We start from the raw sequence: 23,630 nt of genomic DNA on the forward strand, positions 1-23,630 counted from the left end.
AGAGGCATCGTTTTTTGAGTACGGTCAATGCACCTTGTGTTATTGGTATTATGATTCTTCATATAGCTCCTAACCACTGCTCAGATTGTGTTTCAGCTTATGTTAAGTAGCCTACTGATGCTCTCATCTTTATGAAGTCTCAAAATCTGGTTTCTTACTTGCTCATGTTGCCTTAAACACATCCAATGCCAAAACTGAGGACGTTGTGGTGTTCACAGGTTATTTGGAACCTTGATCATACAATTAGGCGTAATTGGAAATAATTTGTGCAGTCACTTTTGTTGCATTGAGGTTGTACTTTGGGGTCTGTATTTTAAGTGTAGTCTATCCATCCTGTTTGCTTTTAATTATATATAAAGGTCAAATACCCTACACTTCAACTTAATACTGCAAGATGGTAAGATGGTACAATTTTGAATAATTTAACATTTTATTGATATTGCACACAGGCTTTACTCAGTTTTTTTGTATACTGTAACTGCACCAAAGCCAGTGCGAGTGTAACACATCCATTAAAAAAAACAGATGTATTACTGCAAAGATTTTTTTTGTGTTTCGTTACACCCCATTTCTCTTAGTGCCTGTCTTGGTTTAATGCATGATGTTTTCCTATGATGGTTTGTATATTGTCCCATTATGTTTTGCCTGTGTGGATCTGTTGTGGTAAGATGGTTTGCACAGGATTTAGACAGCGGCTCTAGCATGAAATAAATACTCAAGTTTTCAACCAACAGCAGCTCTCTGCCTAAGTGTTCATTCTGTTTACAAAAGTACATTTCAGAATTTTCATTTCATTTTAACAGCCTAGTGGGCAAGCGGGTCTTGCACTAACCAGAGCGTTGGTAGTTCGATTCCCGGCTCCTCTAGTCCGCATGTCAAAGTGTCCTTGGGCAAGATACTGAACCCCAAATGTGTGTGTATAAATGCAACGTATGAATGTGTGTGTGAATAGGTGAATGTGGCATGTAGTGTAAAGCGCTTTGAGTGGTCGATAGACCAGAAAAGTGCAGTCCATTTACCATTCAGCTATGCCCCCCAGGAAATAATACATTTGGCAAGTATGCACACACTACATGGAAACACTGCATGTCAGAATGTGCAATCTTTACCATCATGATGCCATCATGTGAAATTCTATGACTTCCAACTATTATGTCAGAACTAATTCACTACGTTAAAAAGGCCCACGGGCAGAACATTACACCTCAATTACACACAGTATAAAGAAGATGGACAAAACAAAAAAGATACTGCAAATTGTTAAAGCACTACCAGCAGTTGGGCTACATGCAAAGTTTGCTGTTGTGTTGGAATAACATAACCGCACTTAAAAATAGTTTATTTCGTGGAAATCATCATGCATCTTACTCTCCAGTAAAAAACTGTGAGCATAGTAAAAACATTTCTGGCCTGAAGGTGGTGCCAGAGGAAAGTTCATCACATGTCCTAAATGAAAAGGATTCATTCTTAGTATAACGTCCGTAAATATCAGTCTTTTCAATTTGAATAGTTGGGGGGCGTATATGTAAATTGTTCCTCTAATGGTGGCACTAAACAAAAGCTCAGGGGTCACAAAAAATATTAGCATTCATCCTCTTAGGACAGCAAATAGCCACAGGACATTTCAAAAGATATCAGTTTTTAAAATTCTGTGTTATGGACCAAAATTTTGGTCAAGATGAAATTTTGACCTAATTGTAGCACCAAAGTGGAAAATGCTAAAATTTTACACATGAATGAAAATAAAATTCAATCTTACCCTGGGTCCAGTGATCCCAGGTGCACCAATGTTACCTTCTATTCCCCTAATGCCCTGTGAAACATATTGCAGAGAGATGAGAACATATGAAGAACTGCTAACATTTACTGCTCTGTATGGACTGAGACCAAACAGCTCACCTGGGGGCCTGGGATCCCCTCTTCCCCTTTTGGACCTGGAGGTCCTGGTAAACCCTGCAGGGAAAGACAAAATGGAGGTTGAAGAGAGAGCAACGAGAGACTGATGGATGGGTTTATATACAACATTACTAGGAAGAAGAGTGTTTTTGGTGCTATTTCTGAATTTTGGTGACTCCACTATTTCACTGGCGTTAAACTCACCTGGACTCCTGGTCGACCAGGATCCCCCTTCTCCCCCCTGGCACCTGGTGGACCCTAACAAGGAAAATATGAGCACAGAACACAGGTACATTTTTCACACAGCCTTCTAGATTCATGAGTCCTTAGACAACAGTTTATCATGATATAAGCCAACCACTGTATAGAGGTTGTAACCACTGTAACCACTGTATAGAGGTTACAACCACTTTAATCACTGTATAGAGGTAAGAGTGTAAGGAAAAGAAGTCTCCCCACCACTTTGCCCTGGACAGTCATGCCTCGGGGCCCTGTGCTGCCTAGGAGTCCAAGGCCTCCCTCAAATCCAGGCTTTCCTGGAGGACCCACCTCCCCCTGAAACACAGAGAAAACTAACATGAAGACATCAATTTGGGATTCCAATACATACTTCTATATAAAACCTGCATTGTAATGAGTAAATGCTAAACTGATTTTACACCATGTATGAAAAGTAGCTTGAGGATGATTTTTTACTGTACAGTGTGAATCTTTTAGGTTGTGTCTTGATCGCAGAGATTGTTCTGAAGCAGCAGATTTAACCCTGACGAGGCTTCTGCGAGCTACACTCCTGTCTCAAAAATGGCTGGAAATTTGTCAGATGCCAAAATTTGAGAACTCCCCTCCTTCAACAGTCTCTTGTCTCATACATTAAAAGAAACTTCCTGCGTCGACCAACTCTTATGTGCCAGACACCAAATATCATGCAAGCACTGTGTGTGGTTTTATCTGTTACAGTCCTGTCAGGTTTGAACAGAATCAATATTGAACCTCAAGGTTTTCACTAACAGTATAAATAGGCAGCGTGGAGGAGAGAATAAATCAGCTAGCCTGTACACTACTCTTCGATCAGTGCACACCTACTCATTTTACTAATCCTGTGATTTTTAGGGGGAGACAGCTGTGTGTTCATGTTTATGGCTGGTTATGGCTGGTTTAGTTGAGTAACAATTTGACAGACTATGATTAATGCTGATTGATAAATGTCAGGACATAACCGCTTTCAGTGAGGTACTCGGCAGCTTTCAGTTATTCTCCAGTTTGTATACATAGTGCAGCACAGTTCTGCCTTTGGATAGAAAATGCAGTATTTTATTTTATTCTTTGAAAAGCCTCACTTTCTTGCAAACCCCCTCATCTGTCAAACATGATTTGTGGTTCTGTTAAGGAACAGAACTGTGTAGTGGAACTTGCACACTGGCATTTATTGATTATGTAACTGCTGACGGAAGCAACAGTACGAATGCAGAGCTTCACGTGGTGACAACACGGGAGCATTCTGTGAGCTAAGATTCAGTCAAATGCATCGAAACTCATTGGACTACATTTCATCATTCAGCTGGACAACGATCCTAAACATACAGCCAAAGCGACCACAGAGCTTTTCAGGGTGAAGAGGTGGAATGTCCTTGACCGGCCGAGTCAATCACCCGATCTGAATCCGACTGAGCAGCATTCCACTTGGTGAAAACCAGACTAAAGTCAGAGAGACCCCGCAACAAGCAAGAGCTGGAGGTGGCTGCAGAGAAGCTCTGGGAGAGCATCTGCTGATGTGTGTGGTTCCAAGACTTCAGGCAGTCATTGACTGCAAAGGATTTTCCACAAAATATTAAATATGATGATTTTGTTTGACTTCGTGTGCATCTGTCCAATTCCTTCTGAACCCTTGCAATTTGGACACTGTGTTTAAAGGGGCTATATCTCCCACACGCAGATCTTTCTATATTGATGTAAACCTCCTCAAATTAAAGCTGAGACTTGGAACTTCAATGTAGTATCCATTATTTCATTTCAAATTAAATGTGCTGAAGTACAGAGACTGAAGAACAAAAGATCTGTAACTGTCCAAATACTTACTGTCTGAACTGTATATACTGTATAAGTACACCCATCAGCCACAACATTAAAACCGGTGACTGCTTTTAATGTCGTGGCTGGTTGGTGTACATAAATATTCTCATGTCACCTTTTGGCCTTGCTCTCCCTTCTCGCCTTTCTCACCACGAGGACCTGGTTTTCCCTGTTAAAAAGAAAAAGGAAATTAATGTCAACATGTTATCAAACAACTGGATCATACAAAAAGTGATTCAACAAATACTCTAGGTCCAATGGCGACGTACAATTGGGCCGGGGGAACCAGGAGCTCCAGGGGTGTCAGAGGAACAGGTGCAGGTGTACGCCGGGGCAGGACAGCTCTCCTCATCTCTCTGATGCACACGACAGACATGCAACAGACATTAAGAAAACAGACATTAAGTCAGCCCTCGAAGCTACCAGTATATTTACTGTGCTCTCTTAAAGTATCCCTCACTATTGCATAATCATCAGGGGAAAAAAAGGGATGACAGCAACATGATTATGTGAAAGGGAAGAACTGTACAGGCTAATATTTTTGGGTATGAGTCGTTATCACACATCTTACTATATAATCAACATTTTATGAGGATATAATCCGTTTAAAATATCAACTGCAGAATTTCAGACAGTCAAGAGCTAAGCAATATCAATTCACAATAAACCTATATCAAAATAGAGTCCAATAAGGGTGAATGTAAAAAATGAACAGACTGACCACTCCAGGCAGGTCACAGCAGGTATCCTCTGAAGCCCATGTGGTGTTACAGATGATCTCAAAGGACTGTAGCTGGAACTGGATACAATCAAGAACACAGGATGTATGTTGGGCATTGGACAGAGGAAGAGAACATTGTTTTTTTTAATTAGTTCAGCCTGTACAATATTATTGACAGACTGGGCCTGGAATATGATCAAAGAAATAGAAATGAATAGAATAAAAGTACCGGGGCAGATCCACTATTGGGCCCTCTGGTCTTCACCAGTTTTCCCAGCATCTCAAAACCATCAGTCGGTAGGTTGCCTAGAGGGCGGGCAGGTCTCTCGCCGACGCGCTGGCAGTCCACAGACAGGGACACACTCACCTGGCTGATAGACAAGTGTACCTGCCAATTGGAGGAGAGAGGACTGATCAAATGGAACCACAAGTGGAAATAAAACAAAATCATTCAAAGATGAAATCCCAGATTATTTTGTCATGTTAGGGCAGACATTTTAGAGCCCTGTTTTTTTAGCCTATATTTGTTTACATATTGGTTCGCTGGATTAGCTATTCGCAGTTCCTGTTAATAGTGTCTCTTTTTTATGATTTCAAAGTGGATTTATGGACCTTTATTCAGAATGGGCATCGGTGATATGGTATACACTTAATCTAAAAACACAGTATGTGTATCAAGACTGTTTGTTTAGATTTGACTGAGTTATGACTCAAAATGTGTCAAATTTCAACACAAATTGTGGCAATTGGGTGCTAAGTGTTTTAAAGTTAGTAAATGTCACTCTGCCTCTTGAGTGACTTCATTTGTGCTTCCTGTTTAATTCTGAAATTTATTACTTCTGGTGTCCGTTGATTGTTCTGCGTCCTGCCCTATTGTGTTTCCCGCCTGTGAAACTGCCTGCCCCAACCCTATTAGTTTCACCTGTTCCCAATTACCCTTGCCTCCCTGTGTATTTAGTCTCTGTGTTTACTGTGCATCTTCCTAGTTGTTCCAGGTGTTTTTGGGTTCCTGTTTCTGCTCATCAGCTCATCCATCAATCTGCGTGTAAACCAGTTTTATTCACTGATTCACTGATATTCCTTCATTGCCCCCTACCCGCCTTCGTGTTGTGTGCACTTGGGTCCTGAAATTTTTGAACCGTAACAGTAAACTGCCTCCATGAGCTGTGTGTCACAGGTACTGCTGCAGCTCCAACTGCTGATCATGTTGGTAAGTGAACACATCAGCCAAACTACAATAACTGTCCATTGTGGTCCTTTTCACTTCACATCTCTCTCTCTCTCTCTCTCTGCTTCCTCTTTAACTCTATCACTCCCACCTGTGGAATCATCACATGCTGAAAATCATGATGCATGAGGGGGGACATTCTAACAAATATGCATGGCGATAACCTGCACCAAAAAAACAGAAGCTGCAAACAGTGAGATAAAACTGCTCTCCATGTTTTGTTTTTATTTAACAGTATTTTTATTTAACTCAAAAGAAATTTGATAATAGCTAAATAATAAAGTTTGTAAGTAAAAGTGAAGGACTACTGTGATTAAAGTATGATGAGAGAAACTGGTGAGTTGTTATACAAAGAAATGTATTATGTATTAAAGTTTTGAACGATTACATATACAGAATCAATACATCTTATAATGTAATCCATTATTAATGATGATATCACATTCTCGTACTTTACTGTTGGTCTTTGTTATGTGCACTTTCTCATCTTTCTTGCTACTGTACTCTATGTGGAGCCTATATCTAACCCCCCTATTTCACCTTTCCATCATGCTCTTTCCTATTATTGCATGTCTTGACATTTTTGTTTTATTAGAGTACCCAAAGGTGAATGAGTGACAGATGAAAACATAACACCAGTGATTTATTTTTCTTCAAATGACAGCGAAGCTTTTATTGTCCTTTCGGACTTGCTCTGTGTATTTTATCTCACCTTGTGAAAACTGCCATAGAACAGTCTGTGGACCTGCGGCTGGTCAAAGGTCCGTTCCTGCACCTCTCCCCTGTAGTCCAGACTGAAGTACACCAGATGCCTTGTTGTTGCTGTGTAAAGCACAAATAGAGAGGACGATATTCAGTCATAACTTTGATTTCTCAAATTATGCCTCGCTCTTAAGATGGCAATGTCAGCTAGAGGGCAGCTGGCTGCTTTACACCAGTTTGATCTGGCTGGGTGTAAGGAAAAAAAGCACCTCTAGTGAGGTTTTCACGCTACTCGCTTTTTTTTTTTTTTTTTTTTTTTTTCAGTGGTTCTTAAAAACTACTGTGTGCTGTGAAAGCCGTTCAGTCTGAATTTCAATATCTTCCAAAGACAGTGGGTGATCCAATCCCAACTATTCATAAATCCTCATAGAGGCATCTTGCTCATTGATGGCATCTTGCAACCCCCCCCCCCCCCAAAAAAAAAAATCAGCTAAAGGGGAAAGGGTAGGGAAGTTTGGACATCTGAAAATCATAAGAGATGGACTAGCATATTGTTGGTTTTGGTGTTTTCATAGTTGACAAAAAAAAATTCTATAAAAAAAAAGAAACACCAACTTCATCTTTTTACTGTTAAGTATCTGGTAAATGAATGAATCAATGAATTAATTAAAGCATGTTCACTCATGTCATGATCTATAGCTTGTTTAAAGATACTGAACAATCCTGAAGCAATTAATAACTTCACTGCAAAAACATGGAATTACTCTCTCACCCCGAGATGTTCATTTGTAAGGAAAAAATATTTTAGATATTGTACACATTTTTCTTTAAATTCTGAGTTAAATCAGTGTAATTGCTTTTGAAAATTAAATAAAACCAGCTGCAACTATTAATTGGTTTCAATTAATTGTTGGGTATTTTGGAAAATAACGGAAGAGATCCTAAAAACCAAGGAGCCATCTTCACATATCTTGTTTTGTCTGATCAACAGTCTGAAACCCAATGATAATCAATTTATCAAAAGAAAATCACTAAATAGCTTAGATTAGGAAACACTCACTGTTGTTGCTTGCAAAACCAAGAACCACACTTAAAAAACAAAAACACTGAAATGGAAAGTAAAAAGGCAGGTCTCAAAGAAGATGTTAAAATGTGACTTCAAAGTTAATGCTCATTTTGCTCATCTTCAGTCCTAACAGGTGGTCCACTATCTCCCTGCCCTGATGACAAAATAAGATCTTACGACACAATGAGACTAAAGGGGTTCTGAAGCTCCTTGCACTGTTGGAGAGGAACCAGATGCAGAAATGTTACTGACGGTTGAGCACCACTCCCATCTTGGGCTGGTAGTCATTGTCAGTGAGCTGCCAGAGGGCGAAGGGCTCCCTGGGTGTATCCTGCAACATGCGGAAGGCAACGCTAATGGTGTGCTCTGGAGAGAAACCTGCAGGGTGGATAAACCTGGAGGGGGAGAGGGAAAGACTGATCAATTTACATCAAGGTGAAGGTTTTCTGCTGAAGAAACCATGATAGAGAGGTGCATGTCTGAAGATTTTGAAGTATGAAGTCATGTTAGTAAATTGCACTCCTGCTGTTTGATAACTGGTCAGCTGATATGATGCAACAGTAAAAGCAGCAGTCAGGCTGCTGCGGAAACAGAAGCTTTAACATAAATTTTTTGCATTATTGCAGTGTTGTAGATTAGAAAAACTACCCATTAAAAGTGGAATAGCAGTACTTCAATGGCTCTATTATTCATTTTATTAATAAAATGAAATTGATCACGTGTGTGGAATCTGAATGGTGAATGAATCATAACACTCTTTGCAACTTTGTCTACCCTTTTCTTCATTAGCCAAATGCCATTCTTTTCATGGTCTTTTTATTTTCCTCGTTCAGAAAAAATGAGGACCAAATATTTGTCCTAAATGGTGGCACACGTGCAGTTAACAGTCCCGAACCCAGCGCGAGCCTGAAGAGTGTCAGACTACTTTACCTGTAGCCTTTCACAAATGATATATTTTATTCAGAGCATTTTTGCCCGTTTTTTTTGTTCCTTCGTCTCCATTTTGTTCTTTCAATAATAAACCCATTTTAATGTTTTGTTTGGGCTATTTCAGTCATATTCTGTGACACCCTGACACTGAAATAGCTCCATAATCAGTAGTAGGTGTTTGCAGATCTTATTCTTACATATGGTTTCAATATTATTCTGACACATAGGACATCTGAGATGCTGTGCATCCTGAGCAACTGCCATTTCCTCAAAATGATGCTGGAATGAGCGACGATGCTACATTTGGTAAACACAGTTCCCCCATCTTCACGTCTCTTCTTCACATCTCTCACTTGCAGCTCCTCTTGGGAGGAGCTAAGATGCAGACTTGCCAGTCTTCCTCAAATGGATTTTTGGTATATAATATTGACTCTCTAGCAGATTAGGATTCGTTGGCTCCAGCCACATTTTGAGGTTGTCATGTAACTAAGAGGAATTGTTTATTCAACTTTTTACTGTGCAGATAGCATATAGCATACTTCTTAGCACAGCTGGATACAGCTGAGCAAATAGCAGAGAGAAGGTATTGAAGTCTTTAATGAAGGTTACTTAATGTGGGGTTGCATTTAAGGAAATTAGTGTATAGACAAAAGATAAAACAGTGGAGGGTGAATTAAAATCAGTAAAGGAGACTGTCTCACTTGGTGCTCTGTGTCAGCTGGACGTCTCTGTACAGTGTGTAGGTGGGGAGGGTGTTGAATATAAACGGCTCGGCTGCCACACCTTCCACAGTCGAGTGAGCTCTCTGAGTCAGACCAAACGCTTCCATCATGTCAAACCCTGAGACAACAAACACATGACAGAAATAAAAATGAAGCGTATTTTTTAAGACGTGACAGTTTCCTATTTTTTTCTGAATCGGATGCTTCAGTTATTCAAAATGAGGCTTTTATGGGAGAGTTTGTAGTTACGGTATGTGTGAGGAGAGTTTGTCTCACCTTTAACGATGCTGTTTCTGATGGTGACTTCAGGACACACTACAACACAAGAGGGCAGTGTTGAAACATTAAAAGCTTAGCTAACAAACCATCAGTTGAAGGGATATTTTTTCAGCATTTTGAGTCCAGAAACAAAAAACATCTCTCAATGGGGTCCAGGTACATTCTAATAAATTTGCTATTTGAGCAAGGACCATTTGATAATATTACCTATGAAGAAAGTTTTTACTAGATTTGACACATGAAAGAACTGTATCACAATATGTAGTTGGGGAGAAAGTGTCATTCACATTTGTGTGGTCTAAATCGATGGTTACAAGTAAATTTCATTTCAACTGACGAATAAAGCACAGAGCACTATGCCAGTCCTCACGATTGCTATGCAATGGATTTCAACTTCCTCACCAAAACCAACTGTTACACATTGTCCTCATTGCATTATGTCTACAGGACAAAATAAAATAACAAAACTGATGTATTCCTCGTTTCGCTGACGGCCTGCTGGAGTCATCTAAGGACCCCCTGGGAATTTCTGGACTCCAGAATATAATGTGTGCTCAATTATGACTGATATGATGTCCCCGAAAAGCTTACAAAAATTTGTGTTTGAATCCGACTTTTATTACTAGACAAGAAGATAAGTGCAATATGCTGATGAGCCACCTTCGTTGTGGATAGGATACATCCGGGGATGGATGGGAATTCTGGCTTGAGCTGTGGCTGCAAAAAGGAACAAGAAAAGCCAATCATGACCAGTTTAGCCAACAATAAAAATGTCAGGAGTTATATATAATTATACATATATGATAAATATATAGATTTTTCCTCCCAGATCATGTACTGTATGTATGTCTGTAGAAACAAAAGCTTTCAGAACTATTGAGTGATCATGTGGAGGCAAGCAACCTAGAAATATTTTATTTCCCACATTTTTTTTGTGTAAATTATTTATTTAATATGAATTCATAAAAAGCAGATGCCAGCCTTCATGGTAAACCAACTAACTTCATCATCTAACATACAGTCAGCCATACTAAGATCAAATCAAACCTGTTGGATGGAGAATGGAGACAGCAGCGCCCTCTGCTGAGCCGATGAGTGAGTGCACGCTGATGCGATACAGAGTCTCTGGTTCCAGATCAGTGAAGCAGTGACTGCTGCTGGACTCATCGACAGTTTCTTCCTTTGTTTCCTTTTCTATACACACACCAATTAACAGAGGTTAGACTGGTTTCTGAGACAGCATTACGTACACTGAGTTTGTCAGTTACTATAGATCTGACTATGGATTACTTTTAACAGACTGGATGATAATACGATATCCATCGACAGCAGACACAGGTCTCCAAGAAACACAGATGCTGGAGTGGTCTGACCTGACCACACTCACGCTGCTCACCCGCAGACTGGCTGGAGGGAGAGAGACAGACAGCTGGGTAAAATGGAAGGCTGCTAAACGGGAAGGCGAGAAATGAGATTTACATACAGAGTAGGCAGTGGTGAGCAGAAAAGCCAAGCAAGCACATGATCAAACAGAACAAGCACCCTCCATTAGTAATAACACAGAGGACTGGAAGTTTGAGCTTACGACGTCATTTTACATTTTGAGTTTAAAATGTTCAGCATGGCCGGTATGTATGAATCCTCCAAGAAATGTTCTTAAGAATGGTCCTTAACTTTGACTTATGACTCAAACATCTCTTAGTAAAAAGCAGCACCGAGGAGGAGGTTTGTTTAAAGTTGATGCTGGAATGAGCGACGAAATGAGTTGCCTAACTTTTAGTGGAGTTTAAATGTGAGGCTTCGACTAAAATTATGTGTACCCCCAATACCCTCCTCAAACTCTGTATCAACAAATAGCAGGCCTTCAAAGGTGCGGTCATGGCTGCATCACAGCTGCATGCACACCTTGCCATGATTAAGACTAACCATCACTCATGGTATACAACATCAGCATGCTTCAATATACTGAAACATACAAGAGGAAAGCTAATGATATTTCCTCTACAGTTACGTTGACAATATCAATATATGCCCTTTTGAATTTTATTCATCAAAATCTTAAAGAAGTGCTACCTGTCAGCAGTGGCCTTCTATCAACTACATGGTAAACAGGATAAACAAAGTGATTGGTGTTCTGTCCGTGCTAATTCGAAGGCAAATGGACTTGTTAAAAGTTCCTGAAGACGTTTCACTTCTCATCCGAAAGGCTTCTTCGGTGCTGAAGTGAAACGTCTTCAAGCACTTCAAGCAAGTCCGCTTGCCTTTGATTAGCACTTAGAAATACCATGAGCGGGGTGACTGAGAATCTTCACAGATAGACATGATAAACATCATGCATTAACTGTTTCTGGTTTTCTGGAAGGGAAAACTAACAGGTTGACCAAAAAATGAAGAAAAAAAACAAAAAATGTTTACTTCCATGTTCATATATTTAGAATAAGATTGATTGGTCATTCCTACATTTTCTAATTATTGCTCCTCTTTCAAACTCATAGTAACTCTTTTATAGCCCAGCCAATCTAACTGTAAATGCACCTTTTATAATTTCTACAGATGTGGTTAATGTGAACATAAAGAAGAATCAAACTGATCTATTATTTCATTGTATCCATGGTGAATTCATATTACGATTTGGATGATTTCAACCTTTTCATGTTGTGTGGGGGTTGGGACAGACCTCGCATCTTTTATCGATTTAATGTCATACATTTGTTGGAAATATATTTTGAAATATATGTTGAGTCATATGACGACCACTGAAAAGTTGTTGACAAGTGCTCCACATATGTACTGCAGCAAAATCAAAAATTCAAACAAATTCTATAAACAAATTCGAGTGTATTTTAGTTGACCAAATTAATCTACATATTGACTGAGGCAATCTAGATGTACTGTAAAAAGTATGTCCCTCTGACTTGCAGATATTAGTGCCTGCAAGGACAAAGCCATGTCATTTTAACATTTAAATTGGACTTTTTCTTCTGCATAAACCTGCCAGTGTGTTAGCATTCTGCAGAAAATCTGCCACAAGTTCAAATGTAGTCACTTTTCCAGTATTTCAAAAAGCTGTGTGAATCCTTTCAATGTGTGTGACTCACTGGTTTTGCCCTGGGCTGAACCGCTGCCTCCTTCTCTGTTGCGGTACTCGGCGGTGACCAGGATGCTGTAACGTGTGTCTGGCTGTAATGACTCTAGCACCACCTGCTTTTCACCCCCTGGGACCAACACCTGTAGACAACAAACCCACCTTTCAAAGCTTTCAAGCTTTCAAGCTTTCGAGTAAAACACACATCTGTCAATACAGTGACAGAGCTAATATGCGGTTTTTGGAAATCTCTGTGACCCTTGAGTAGCACTATGATTTACTGTATAGCAGGATGAAGGACAAGGCAGCTGAAGAGGTGATGTTTACAGCTCACTTACAGTGCTGTCCTGGGTTTCAGCTGCAGTCAGTGCAGTGTAAGACACACGATACTGGAGGACATGAGCGTTGGGAGGTACCCAGCTGACCACCAAGCTTACCGCAGTCTCCTCGGAGACCGTTACGCTGGACGGGCCTCCACCAGACACTGCAGGGATTAAATACAAAAAGCAGAGATATGTAGACTTACTACAAGGTATATTCAGTTCAGATTATATTATATTAATATAATCATTTTAAATCTTTACTGTCCCACACGAGGAAATCCTTTTTGGCAGCAATGCAACATATAAAAACCTAAACACAATAAAAACACAGTAAGACGTCCGCAGAATCCCTCTCTCTGGATGTGTTTTAGTTTTTGGGACCATTCCATTTCAGAAATACTCAAGCCAGCCGTCTGGCACCAACAGTCATGCAACAGTCAAAGTCACTGACATCGCATTTTTCCCCATTCTGATGTTTGATACGAACATTAACTGAAGTACCTGACCTGTATCTGCATGATATTATGCATGGCACTACTGCCACATGATTGGTTGATTGGATGACTGCTTGAAAAAGCAGGGGCACAGGTGTTCCTAACAAACAATGAGGGTTCAGTACAGGCTACTCAGCTCTCTTTCTATAAATTCCAAACAACCTGGATGTGTAATTTTCATCTTTTCCCGTACACTGGAGGAATTGTCTTTCCAGGTAAAGACCTACCAAACATAGCAGGTTCAAATTTAGTGAGAGAAATTACTCTCCAGTGCTGCTGATAGTTATTTATTTATTAGTAGATCAGTGTGTGTAACTCACAGGTGCTATAGCGTATGGCCACAGCTTCACTCTGAGCTCCATCTCCATAAAGTGCAGACAGAGAGATCTGGTATTCCTTATCGTCCTCCACCCTCTCCAGGATCGCCCCTTCACTCTCACCACTTACCCTCAACTAAAATACATAACAGGGATAAAAAGAGCAACATTTTACTCACATTTTATATGAATCATAACACATTATACACTCCAACCATCCATTAACCCATCCTCACCTGTCTCAGGTCCCCTCCACTAAGGGAGATCCATTTAATGAGGTAGGACACAACGTCATCAGCTGCAGCTTCCCAGCGCACAGTGATATCACTGCCTGAGAAATTAGTCACCCTGAGGTCTGATGGGGAAGGCACCTTCACTAGGAGAGAAGGAAAACGTATGAGGAAAGAAAATAAGAGACTTTAGCCTGCTTTAATATTTTTCCATCCACAGTTAATCTAATGTTGCTATCATGCAAAACAATTCCCTTGATGCATCGATGGAAATCAAAGATGATGTCTTCAAGCACAAAAAAACGTACTACAATGAAAGTCTTACGTGTGGTGACGTTACTGGTGAGTGCTGCGGACAGGCCTTGTGGGAAGTGAGACTGGACTGAAACCAGGTATCTGGACAAAGAGGACAGGTTCTGCACCAGCACCGAGTTGAGCCCTGTTACCATCACCTTTTAGAAAAAGATGGTTTTACGTTCAGCACTTGGCATTACCGTTGGTTTTACTCCTTTACAGGAGGTCAGCTTTCTGTTTGCAGGCCTCTTTCACAGACATGTCACAGTATGAAAAGCACAGGTGTAAATAATAAAATGAATGATGTCTGACATTTTCAGATTAAGTGATTTAGTGATTCAGTTTTCTTAATGGACTGTGAAATGTTTAATAATCAATGGAATGAAATTTCTTTCAGAGGGAGCCAGTTTAAGGTGACTGATACAGAGCCTTTGGGGGGGGGGGGTGTTTGGTAGAAAAAAAATATTCATGGGGGAATTTGTTGAAACAGATTACCAAACTGAGTGAACAGATAAATAAATTGTGCCCAAAAACTAACAAACAGTTCAAACTGATTGACTGATAATTGTTAATGCATGATTCAAATGTGATTAAGTAGAGAGGATATGTTTTAAGCTTATCCTTTAACAATCAAAAAGGAATTGTAAAATGGTTGCATGTTGTGATTCACTTGTTTTCAGTCCATGAAGAGACTGAATGTGATATGATGATACAGGACAGTATTTTCATTACTTTTTGACACCAGTTATTAATCTGTGCTTTCATTTGCCGGTGTAACAATGATATGCTGAATTTCATTACTTTAAAGAAAGAAAAAAAAGGAATTAAGATTTGACACGTTTATTCTGAATGCCAGGCCTCATTTTGAAATGTCCCCGAAACCCTGCACTCAGATTAGCAATCTGTGCAGACAGTTTATCAATTCCTTTGCTCAATAACTTATAAGTATATTGAAACAAGAGACAATACATTAAATGATTTTATTTTCTTGATGTGGTGTTGATGTGCAATCATCATCTTTATCTGAAGAAAACTGGTTTAAGCCCTAATAAACTATGAAGGTTTTGATACCAATGTTAGATTAGATGACTCCATGTAATGTCAGTTGATCCCTCGTAGTCCTGAACCCACACAGACACATTCTCTACAGCAGTTTTTCACTGCTTTTAGCTTTTTTAGGTTTTCCAGCCAGCACATGGACTGTATGGAGTCTCACTGCTCTTAGTAAGGCACCAGCATTTGCTTTTTGTTTCTCTCTAAGTTCGCTGCATCATACAGCTTTAAAAAGCCTTATTCAATTTGACTATTCATAATGAAAAATTCAAACTACAAAAAGTTAAATATAAACTGGACATACTTTGTTAATAGGTCCTTTTAGAAGTTTTGAATTTAAAGTGTCTGTGTAATGATTTATTTAAAGTTAAACAAAAAATTCATTTTATTCAGTTCTGAGTCATTTTTGTTTCCTTTACATTTATTTTTCCTTGTTTAAATAAATTTCATAATTTTTTAATCCAAAGCAGTTTGTGATGCTTTGAAAAGGGATTGATGAAAAAAAACCAACAACTAATTAATATGAATGTTACAGCCTGCATAGGTTTGTTTCCCTGCAATACGACTAGTTGATATGATAGAAAACTAAAGCATACAGTCTCTTATTCAAAGCCACATAAAAGTGATACAAAATAGTTTGATATATATGTCTCTCTTTGAGAGAGAAGATGCGGTCTCAGTTCTGGGGATGGCTTTGGAGACAGAGGGTATGTGATTTGACATCAGTGTATATCGTTAAATTACCTGCTTGACGTCACTACCATGGTTTGTGCTGTAGGTGATTCTGTGGCTGGGGACGTCCACGGCTCCGGGCACCCAGGTCACCCTCAGCATACTATGGGTGACCATTGGGAACTGAACACTCATTGGCGGTGGCAGAGGCACTGTAAGGGGGGGCAAAAAGTGAGGCAAGAGAAAGATGAAGACGATGGAAGATGAACAATTAGTCAGTGCACTGAAGCGACTTATTTTATTAGTGTCATCGGGACGTTTCTTTGCTAGATAAAGACTGGTGACAAATTAAAGGAACAAACTGAATAAACGAGTGAAGAAACTTAACTAATGCAGATGCTTCCACACAGGTGCGCTGCATGGTACAATTAAGGAATTAACATCCCATCATGCTCTGCGGCGTATATAGAAATTCTATGTGGCGTGTATAGAAAGGCCCAGTTGATTCTGATTTTGTATCAAAATGGCAAGAGGCAAAGGTCTATGTGACTCTGAAAAAGGGTTCATTGTTGGGGCAGAGATGGCAGGAGCTTCAGTCACAAAGACTGATCAACTGGCTGGTGTTTAAATAGGAACAGTGAGTATTGTGACATCTGCACTTAGATCCATGGGAAAGACGTAAGTACATAGGGTCGGAAATTGCGGTCGACAGGTCACATTTTTAATACTGCGATGCTCTTGCATTAGTGTGATATGTAAGGAAAAACAGAAGAGCAACTCCTCATCAGGTGACTGAGAAAGTCAATGCAGGATGTGATCAGACTGTGTCAGTGAGAACAGCCCGTCAATAATTACACAGAGATGAATGATTACAATGATGAAGGCACATTTGAGAGTTCAGTGGTGCAAAAACCACAGGCACTGGTCAACAGAGATGTGGAAAAAAGTGATGTGTTCAGATGAGTCATCCATATTCTTGACATTTGGGCGAGTGCATGTGTGGTGTACACCAAGAGAACGGTACAGGCCTGAATGCTTGACCCCTGCAGTGACTGGCATTTTTCTGGCATAGTTTGGGTCCACTTGCCCCCGTAGAGGGAAGGGTCACTGCAAATATATCGAAAGTTGTTCTGAGTGATCACCTTTATCCTATGATGAATCATTTCTATCCTGGTGGGGGTGATCTCTTCCATGCTGACAATGCTCCCCTCCAGTAGGGCAGGAGGGGTCACTGAATGGTTTGGTGACTATGAAAATGACGTGAATCACATGCTTTGGCCTTCGCAGTCACCAGATCTCAATCCGCTTTAGCACCAATGGGAGATTTTGGATCGACGTGTTACACTGCGCTCTCCATCACCATAATTGAAAAATCCTAAATGAGGGAATATCTTTTGGAAGAATGGTGTTCATCCCTCCAGCAGAGCTCCAGAGACTTGGAGAATCAATGCCGAGGTGCACTGAAGCTGTTCTGGCTGCACCTGGTGGCCCAACACCTTACTAAGACTCTTGGTGTTGGTTTTTCCTTTAATTTGTCACCTGTTTGTATGTTGATAACAGAAAAGGAAGAGAGAATAGTGAGTAAGGAAGATTTGTAAGAAATGAATAGAAAGCACAATGGTACAAAAAAGGAATGAGAAAGAAAAAGAGAAAAAGGTAGAGTGACATTGGTGTGAATTCTAATGAAAGAAGAAAAGGACAGAAAAATGAGAGCTCTATAAGAAAATAAGAAAATGTGAAAATAAAACTTGAGAAGTATAAAATAAGGGATGAGAACATTTTGGGACTTCTGAGTGTCTTACATGTAGCGGCAACAGCAGTGACAGGGTCACTGGGATCCTCATCATAGAGAGCATACAGAGTGACAGAGTAGTCTGTTGCCGGCAGTAACCCCGCCAGCTCCACCACTGTCTGATCTGCACTTAACTTCTCCTGCAGTGATAGAGTTTCAAAATACAAACGTGGAGTTAGAGGCTTGTTAATACATCTCAAGATTTAGTACAACACTTTGTCCTGAGATAGGATTGTTTCTGCCCACATTAGTGCAGGGCGGAACAGTAGTCATGTGGTAATAAGCCTGCTACAAGTCCCTACTTGATGCGAGGAAAGAGGAATTAAAGTAAATATATTTCTATGAAATACTCACACACACATCACTCCTCCGCCTGATGAAGGACAGTTGTGATTGATTTTTTTCCGCATTAAATAAAATGAAAGCACAACAGCAACATGTGGGTGTTTTTTTTTTCTTTTCGTCACATTAGTGTACAACAATACATCCATGCTGCTAACAGAACAAACAGTTACACTTGCAGCTTGCGATGGCTTCCCACAGTGGCTATGAATGACTTGGATTGGTGACAAATGCAAATGGGGCATATTTGTAATTCCAGCGACAGGAAAACTCTATTTGAACAGGGCCTAAGCTGCTGTTGCATTCTAGCGCTTCTTGCCTTGTACATTATGTTTTCACCTGCCTGCCTACCTGCTGACGTTGCCCTTTTCTGTCTGCTGACTACCTTGTTTATTGCTGGCTTGTAATTATTTGTATATATATTTATTTCAAACCATCTCATTTGTGCATCTACCTGCCCACACACGCAACACAGAGAGAAATCCAATTCCCACCTCCTTGGCGTCATCAGGTTCTCCATGGTTGAGAGCTGAGTACAGGATCATGTACTGTGTCGCACCAGGTGCTGCGCCCCAGCTCACTCGCAGCGTGCTGTATGAGGAAGGTGTCACCTCCAGGTTGGCAGGCATGGTGAGGGGCACTAAGTGAGGGAGACAGAAAGAGACAGAGGAAAGAAAGGAAGAGGAGAGTAGGGAAACATTGGAAGTGGTTTGTAGTATACAAACATGGCTTTACAGATGTTAATTAAACCTGCAGATGGGCTTGTTGAGCACATTTTTTGATTTAGTGGTGACTGAAGACTTTTGACACCTTGTTTATTCAATTTGCTGCTAGTTTTGTAACCAACTGAATAGTAACAAATCAGCAGTGACTGCAGTACATATCTGGACTAATTACAAGCAAATATTCCACCATATTTTGACCTGTACTTGTTGTGCCTTCCTTTGGCCTCCTTAAGTGTAAATTTGAAAAGAACAGATTGAAATGCATAATTTCTCTCAGAGAATCCATGGTAACGTTGAAGTTTTAGAGGAGATGACCAAGGAACAAACAGACCAGTTCAAGTCATCCTGTTGATTTCATTGAGCAGGTAAAATGGTTCACTGTTGAACTTAAATTGTATACTATATATATATGCAGAGGATGCCTGAAGCTTTAATGGAAGGAAATGACAATTTAGGATCTTCACTAAATTGCTGTGCATTCATCTTTGTGCATTCCATACAGAAGTAGCTGTGTATGGAAAAGAGATAGGACATATTGGCTTTGTGTTCCAACATATGTGAAGGTGCATATACTGAGAGACCAAAAAAAAAAAATTAAGAGACCACTGCAAAATTATCAGTTTCTCTGATTTTACTATTTATAGGTATGTCTTTAAGTAAAATGAACTTTTTTTTTCTATAAACTACCGACAACATTTCTCCTAAATTCCAAATAAAAATATTGTCCTTTAGAGCATTTATTTTCAGAAAATGACAGATGGTCAAAATAACAAAAAAAGATGCAGTGTTTTCAGACCTCAAATAATGCAAAGAAAACACGTTCATATCAATTTTTAAACAACGCAATACTTATGTTTTAACTAAGGAAGAGTTCAGAAATCAATATTTGGCAAAATAACCCTGATTTTCAATCACAGCTTTCACATTGCTGTTGGGTGACTTTGCCACTCCTGGTGCAAAAATTCAAGCAGCTCAGCTTTGTTTGATGGCTTGTGACCATCCATCTTCCTCTTGATCCCATTCCAGAAGTTTTCAATGGGGTTCAGGTCTGGAGATTGGGCTGGCCATGACAGGGTCTTGATCTGGTGGTCCTTCATCCACACCTTGATTGACCTAGCTGGCTGGCATGGAGCATTGTCCTGCTGGAAAAACCAATCCTCAGAGTTGGGGAACATTGTCAGAACAGAAGGAAGCAAGTTTTCTTCCGGGATAACCTTGTACGTGGCCTGATTCATGCGTCCTTCACAAAAGATGCATCTGCCCAATTCCAGCCTAGCTGAAGCACCCCCGGATCATCACCAATCCTCCAAATTTCACAGTGGGTGCGAGACGCTGTGGCTTGTAAGCCTCTCCAGGTCTCCATCTAATCATTAGATGACCAGGTGTTGGGCAAAGCTGAAAACTGGACTCAGAAGATTAGATTACTCCAGTTCAATGGTCAAATCCTTATGGTCTTTTTCAAACCTCAGCCTGGCTCTTCTTTGCTTCTCATTGATGAAGGGCTTTTTTCTAGCTTTACACGACTTGAGCCCTGCCCCTAAGAGCCTGTTTTGAACCGTTCTCGCCATGCAGTTCACCCCAGCTGCCATTTGCCATTCTTTTTGTAGGTCACTTGATGTCATCCTATTGTCATCCGGTTGCTGACTGACATTCGAATGAGTTGACGGTCATCCCGGTCAGTGGAGAGTTGTTTTCGCCCTCTGTGGTCTATAGCTATGTTATCCCCAATGTCTGCTGCTTGACCTTGTTCTTATGAATGGCCGTCTTAGAAATTTTAAGAATGGAAGCAACCTGACGCTCACTGTATCCCTCTGCCAGTAAAGCCAGAATTGAACCCTTCTTTTCCTCACTCAAAACTTTTCTTTTGGCATAGTCAACAGTTATTTTTGAGTCCAGTTACTTCTGAGGTACTACTAGCACTGTTTTTGCCATCCAGCAAGAGCACAATGATGACCACAGTAGTGGTTTTTATACTTTTCCTCGTTAAATAAGATTTGGTTCAGGTGATCACCTCATCAGTACCTAACTAAGTGGAATGAGGTGTGCTTGTTTTGGAATTCAACAAACATTGGTATGGAATGGCTGTCATCCATGTAGAGATGCTGATTTCAGAAAAATTTGCAGTGGTCTCATAATTTTTTCCAGAGCTGTATATTGGTTATGCTGAAATTTGATATTTTTTTAGTGCAACATAGTACTCATGAGTGAGCAGGGCTACAGTGTTTTGCTAAACACTATATACAAGGCTATTAATAGACACAATACAGATTGTTACAGGGACTGAATCAGTGCCCTCTGAGTAACAGACATGCTTTCACAGACAGGAGCCCAATTTGCCTCTGCTGAACTTATTATTTAAAACATATTCCTCTTGGCAGTTGTGTTTTTTTTTATATATAATGCAACCCTGTTAAAGTCAATGTAATGGAAAACTGTTCACAAATGACAATCTCACTACAGCCAAAATGGTAAAAAGAAAATATATATATGATGCTGTTTTGTTCAGAAAGAATTGTAGCAGGTCTCCAACTTACGGTTTTGACCACATGTTAATTGTTCACTCTAAAATGTCAAAAATATTGATGAGAGTCCATCATAAATCAGCAGAAGAATGCCCGTCATAAGCATGACCAAGAAACCAAAAACACTCTAATGATATTGTATAAAGAAGAGGAAAGAAAGTAACCTACTCTCTGCACCTGTGAGACTGTAAAGAGAAAATGTTTGGTTATTCTACTTGATAAATAGATGGAAGGATAAGGCTGGCAATATTCTATACTTTTGTTATTGTCAACAAATCTCATGAACTATCAAAACCGACCATGTGTTAGTATGTCTGTCAATACTTCCACCTTCCCCAGCCTGCCTGTGGCACTCAGCCTCAAGTGAATTGGTTCTGACAGAAAATGCTCATCTTGATCAACAGGTCACAAATAAATAAATTTAAAATATTTTTAGGAAGTGGTAAATCATTTCCTAAAACAATTGGGCACTATAGTATTTGAAAAAAGTTTTTTAAATGGTACTGAAGCAGGAGGGAATAGTGAATTTGTTGGGGGCTACTTTCAGCCATGGATTTTTATGTAATAGTGAGCATTTATGGCAGCAGGATGTGTATGTGGGATTAAGTCAATATAAACTACAGAGTTTGTGTTCATTGCACTGAAATGTATATATTTTTTAATAGTTTTTGGACAACAAAGGACCTCTATGACACAGAGGAATAAGATACATTGGGCTTTGGCTATACACACAATACTTGTTAGTCGGATTAATTAATTGTTGGTTTTGGTCTTTTCATAGGATTTGTTGACAATAAAAAATGGAATAGCAACAAATTTATCCTTTAAATGTAGCATATCATCCAGATGAAAAGAAGTGCTGAGATGCATTATTTCAACTTTCATTTCAGTGTTGACTAAGATACTGCAAGTGACACACTGACAAACAAAAATATGTGACTGATAAACAAACAAATCCTTTAAATTACAATATTTACAGTGATGTCAGTCTTACATGTCGTGACAGTTCCTCTGAGTGCCAGGCCAACATTATCTTCATACACAGGGAAGATGGACACATGGTACAGTGTCTGAGAGGAGAGGCCTTCCAGCAGCACAGTCGACTCTGAGCCGGCCAATACGACCTAGAGACAAAGCATCACTTACAGTCAGACAAAGAAATGCATAAAACTCCAACACTTCTAAAATTCTGTATAAATTAACCTTTTGTATGAAAACACTATTTTACCATCCCACACAGAACCACGTCATTTTCCAACAATAACACAAAAATCGCAAAAAGATTCCACATAAAGCACAAACCCAGATAAATGGAAACTGCTGGAAAAGTGGAAAAATATCAGTAACTAATTAAATGTGGTACCTACAACATATTTAAGCATAAATATATTATTGTAAAATTATGGCCTGTAACCGGCTATTAGAGAGTTATCAAGCTGTCAGGTGAATTTGAGCAGGGCATTGTTTTACATGTCATTTCAAAAAAGCTCCAAATAGATTGTATAGGCTTGTTGATATATTTTTGGCAGTGACACTGGTGTTTCTCAAAATACAATAAACAACCCACTTTACTGAAGAAAATACACAAGGTGGTAAACATGTTTTGCTAATTTTTTCCTCTCTCTGAAAGCTTTAGCAATGTCTGTGCTGAAAGAAAAGTGTTTTTCTGGTTACAATCAAGCACATTTCACCCAGAATTGGAGTACAATGTACAATACAATGTGGAGGCTGCTTGGAATTCTTCATGGTGGAAGTCCTTTGTTTATATAACTCTGCTTAAGTCTAATTACCTAATGTGGTAATAATTTATGTGCGGCAACATTTCTGACCTCCTGTGGTCTCTGACCCTCTGCACTGTGATAAACCACTCTGTACTGTTGGACTTGCTTAGCAGGATTGATCCAGTGGAGCTTCACTTCTCTGGAGCCCAGTTCAGAGAAGCGCAGATCAGTAGGACTGGGGTAGGAGAGGGCTGGGTCTGCTGTGGGTGCAGGCTCAATTCCTGGAGACACAGTAACAAAGGATTCGTTCATTAGACCTCAATGAGATATCATTTGAAAAGCAAAATACATGCATTGCAAAAAATAAGGTTTGCATTTCAAAAACAAGTGTCTGACAAGTTGGCTGAAAAAGAAAGACAGACAGGTAGGCAGGTAGACAGATAGAT

At 39.8% G+C, this 23,630-nt stretch overlaps 1 protein-coding gene and 1 long non-coding RNA gene across 5 annotated transcripts in view; one reads left to right on the forward strand and one right to left on the reverse strand.

Moving 5' to 3' along the window:
• The window catches only part of LOC120803465 (collagen alpha-1(XX) chain), a 43,346-nt gene that overhangs the window by 4,288 nt on the left and 15,428 nt on the right, over window positions 1-23,630 (reverse strand). For 2 of the 3 annotated variants that reach the window (XM_040151934.1, XM_040151933.1), the window contains exons 11-35: window positions 23,293-23,465; window positions 22,458-22,587; window positions 18,711-18,856; window positions 17,885-18,014; window positions 16,155-16,294; window positions 14,389-14,515; window positions 14,070-14,209; window positions 13,837-13,969; window positions 13,038-13,183; window positions 12,713-12,842; window positions 10,905-11,021; window positions 10,662-10,808; window positions 10,275-10,331; window positions 9,612-9,650; window positions 9,315-9,453; window positions 7,936-8,078; window positions 6,628-6,737; window positions 4,917-5,075; window positions 4,688-4,765; window positions 4,236-4,322; window positions 4,082-4,135; window positions 2,356-2,451; window positions 2,101-2,154; window positions 1,900-1,953; window positions 1,760-1,813 (exon numbers count right to left, since the gene is read on the reverse strand). In XM_040151934.1, coding sequence (XP_040007868.1) covers window positions 1,760-1,813; window positions 1,900-1,953; window positions 2,101-2,154; window positions 2,356-2,451; window positions 4,082-4,135; window positions 4,236-4,322; window positions 4,688-4,765; window positions 4,917-5,075; window positions 6,628-6,737; window positions 7,936-8,078; window positions 9,315-9,453; window positions 9,612-9,650; window positions 10,275-10,331; window positions 10,662-10,808; window positions 10,905-11,021; window positions 12,713-12,842; window positions 13,038-13,183; window positions 13,837-13,969; window positions 14,070-14,209; window positions 14,389-14,515; window positions 16,155-16,294; window positions 17,885-18,014; window positions 18,711-18,856; window positions 22,458-22,587; window positions 23,293-23,465 — 2,783 coding nt within the window. Of the gene's footprint in view, window positions 1-1,345; window positions 1,447-1,759; window positions 1,814-1,899; window positions 1,954-2,100; window positions 2,155-2,355; window positions 2,452-4,081; window positions 4,136-4,235; window positions 4,323-4,687; window positions 4,766-4,916; window positions 5,076-6,627; window positions 6,738-7,935; window positions 8,079-9,314; window positions 9,454-9,611; window positions 9,651-10,274; window positions 10,332-10,661; window positions 10,809-10,904; window positions 11,022-12,712; window positions 12,843-13,037; window positions 13,184-13,836; window positions 13,970-14,069; window positions 14,210-14,388; window positions 14,516-16,154; window positions 16,295-17,884; window positions 18,015-18,710; window positions 18,857-22,457; window positions 22,588-23,292; window positions 23,466-23,630 lie in introns of those variants that run through there. The other variant, XM_040151936.1, reaches the window with a different exon arrangement.
• Window positions 5,649-9,341, forward strand: LOC120803468. 2 transcript variants are annotated; one of them, XR_005709342.1, is made up of 3 exons: window positions 5,649-5,897; window positions 7,808-8,118; window positions 8,841-9,341. It is a non-coding gene; the product is annotated as an uncharacterized LOC120803468 (long non-coding RNA). The 2 variants fall into 2 exon arrangements; XR_005709341.1 differs by lacking the exon at window positions 8,841-9,341 and having other exon boundaries at window positions 5,653-5,897; window positions 7,808-8,406.

The sequence above is a fragment of the Xiphias gladius genome, chromosome 18 (assembly GCF_016859285.1).
Source record: "Xiphias gladius isolate SHS-SW01 ecotype Sanya breed wild chromosome 18, ASM1685928v1, whole genome shotgun sequence".
NCBI lineage: Eukaryota > Metazoa > Chordata > Actinopteri > Istiophoriformes > Xiphiidae > Xiphias > Xiphias gladius.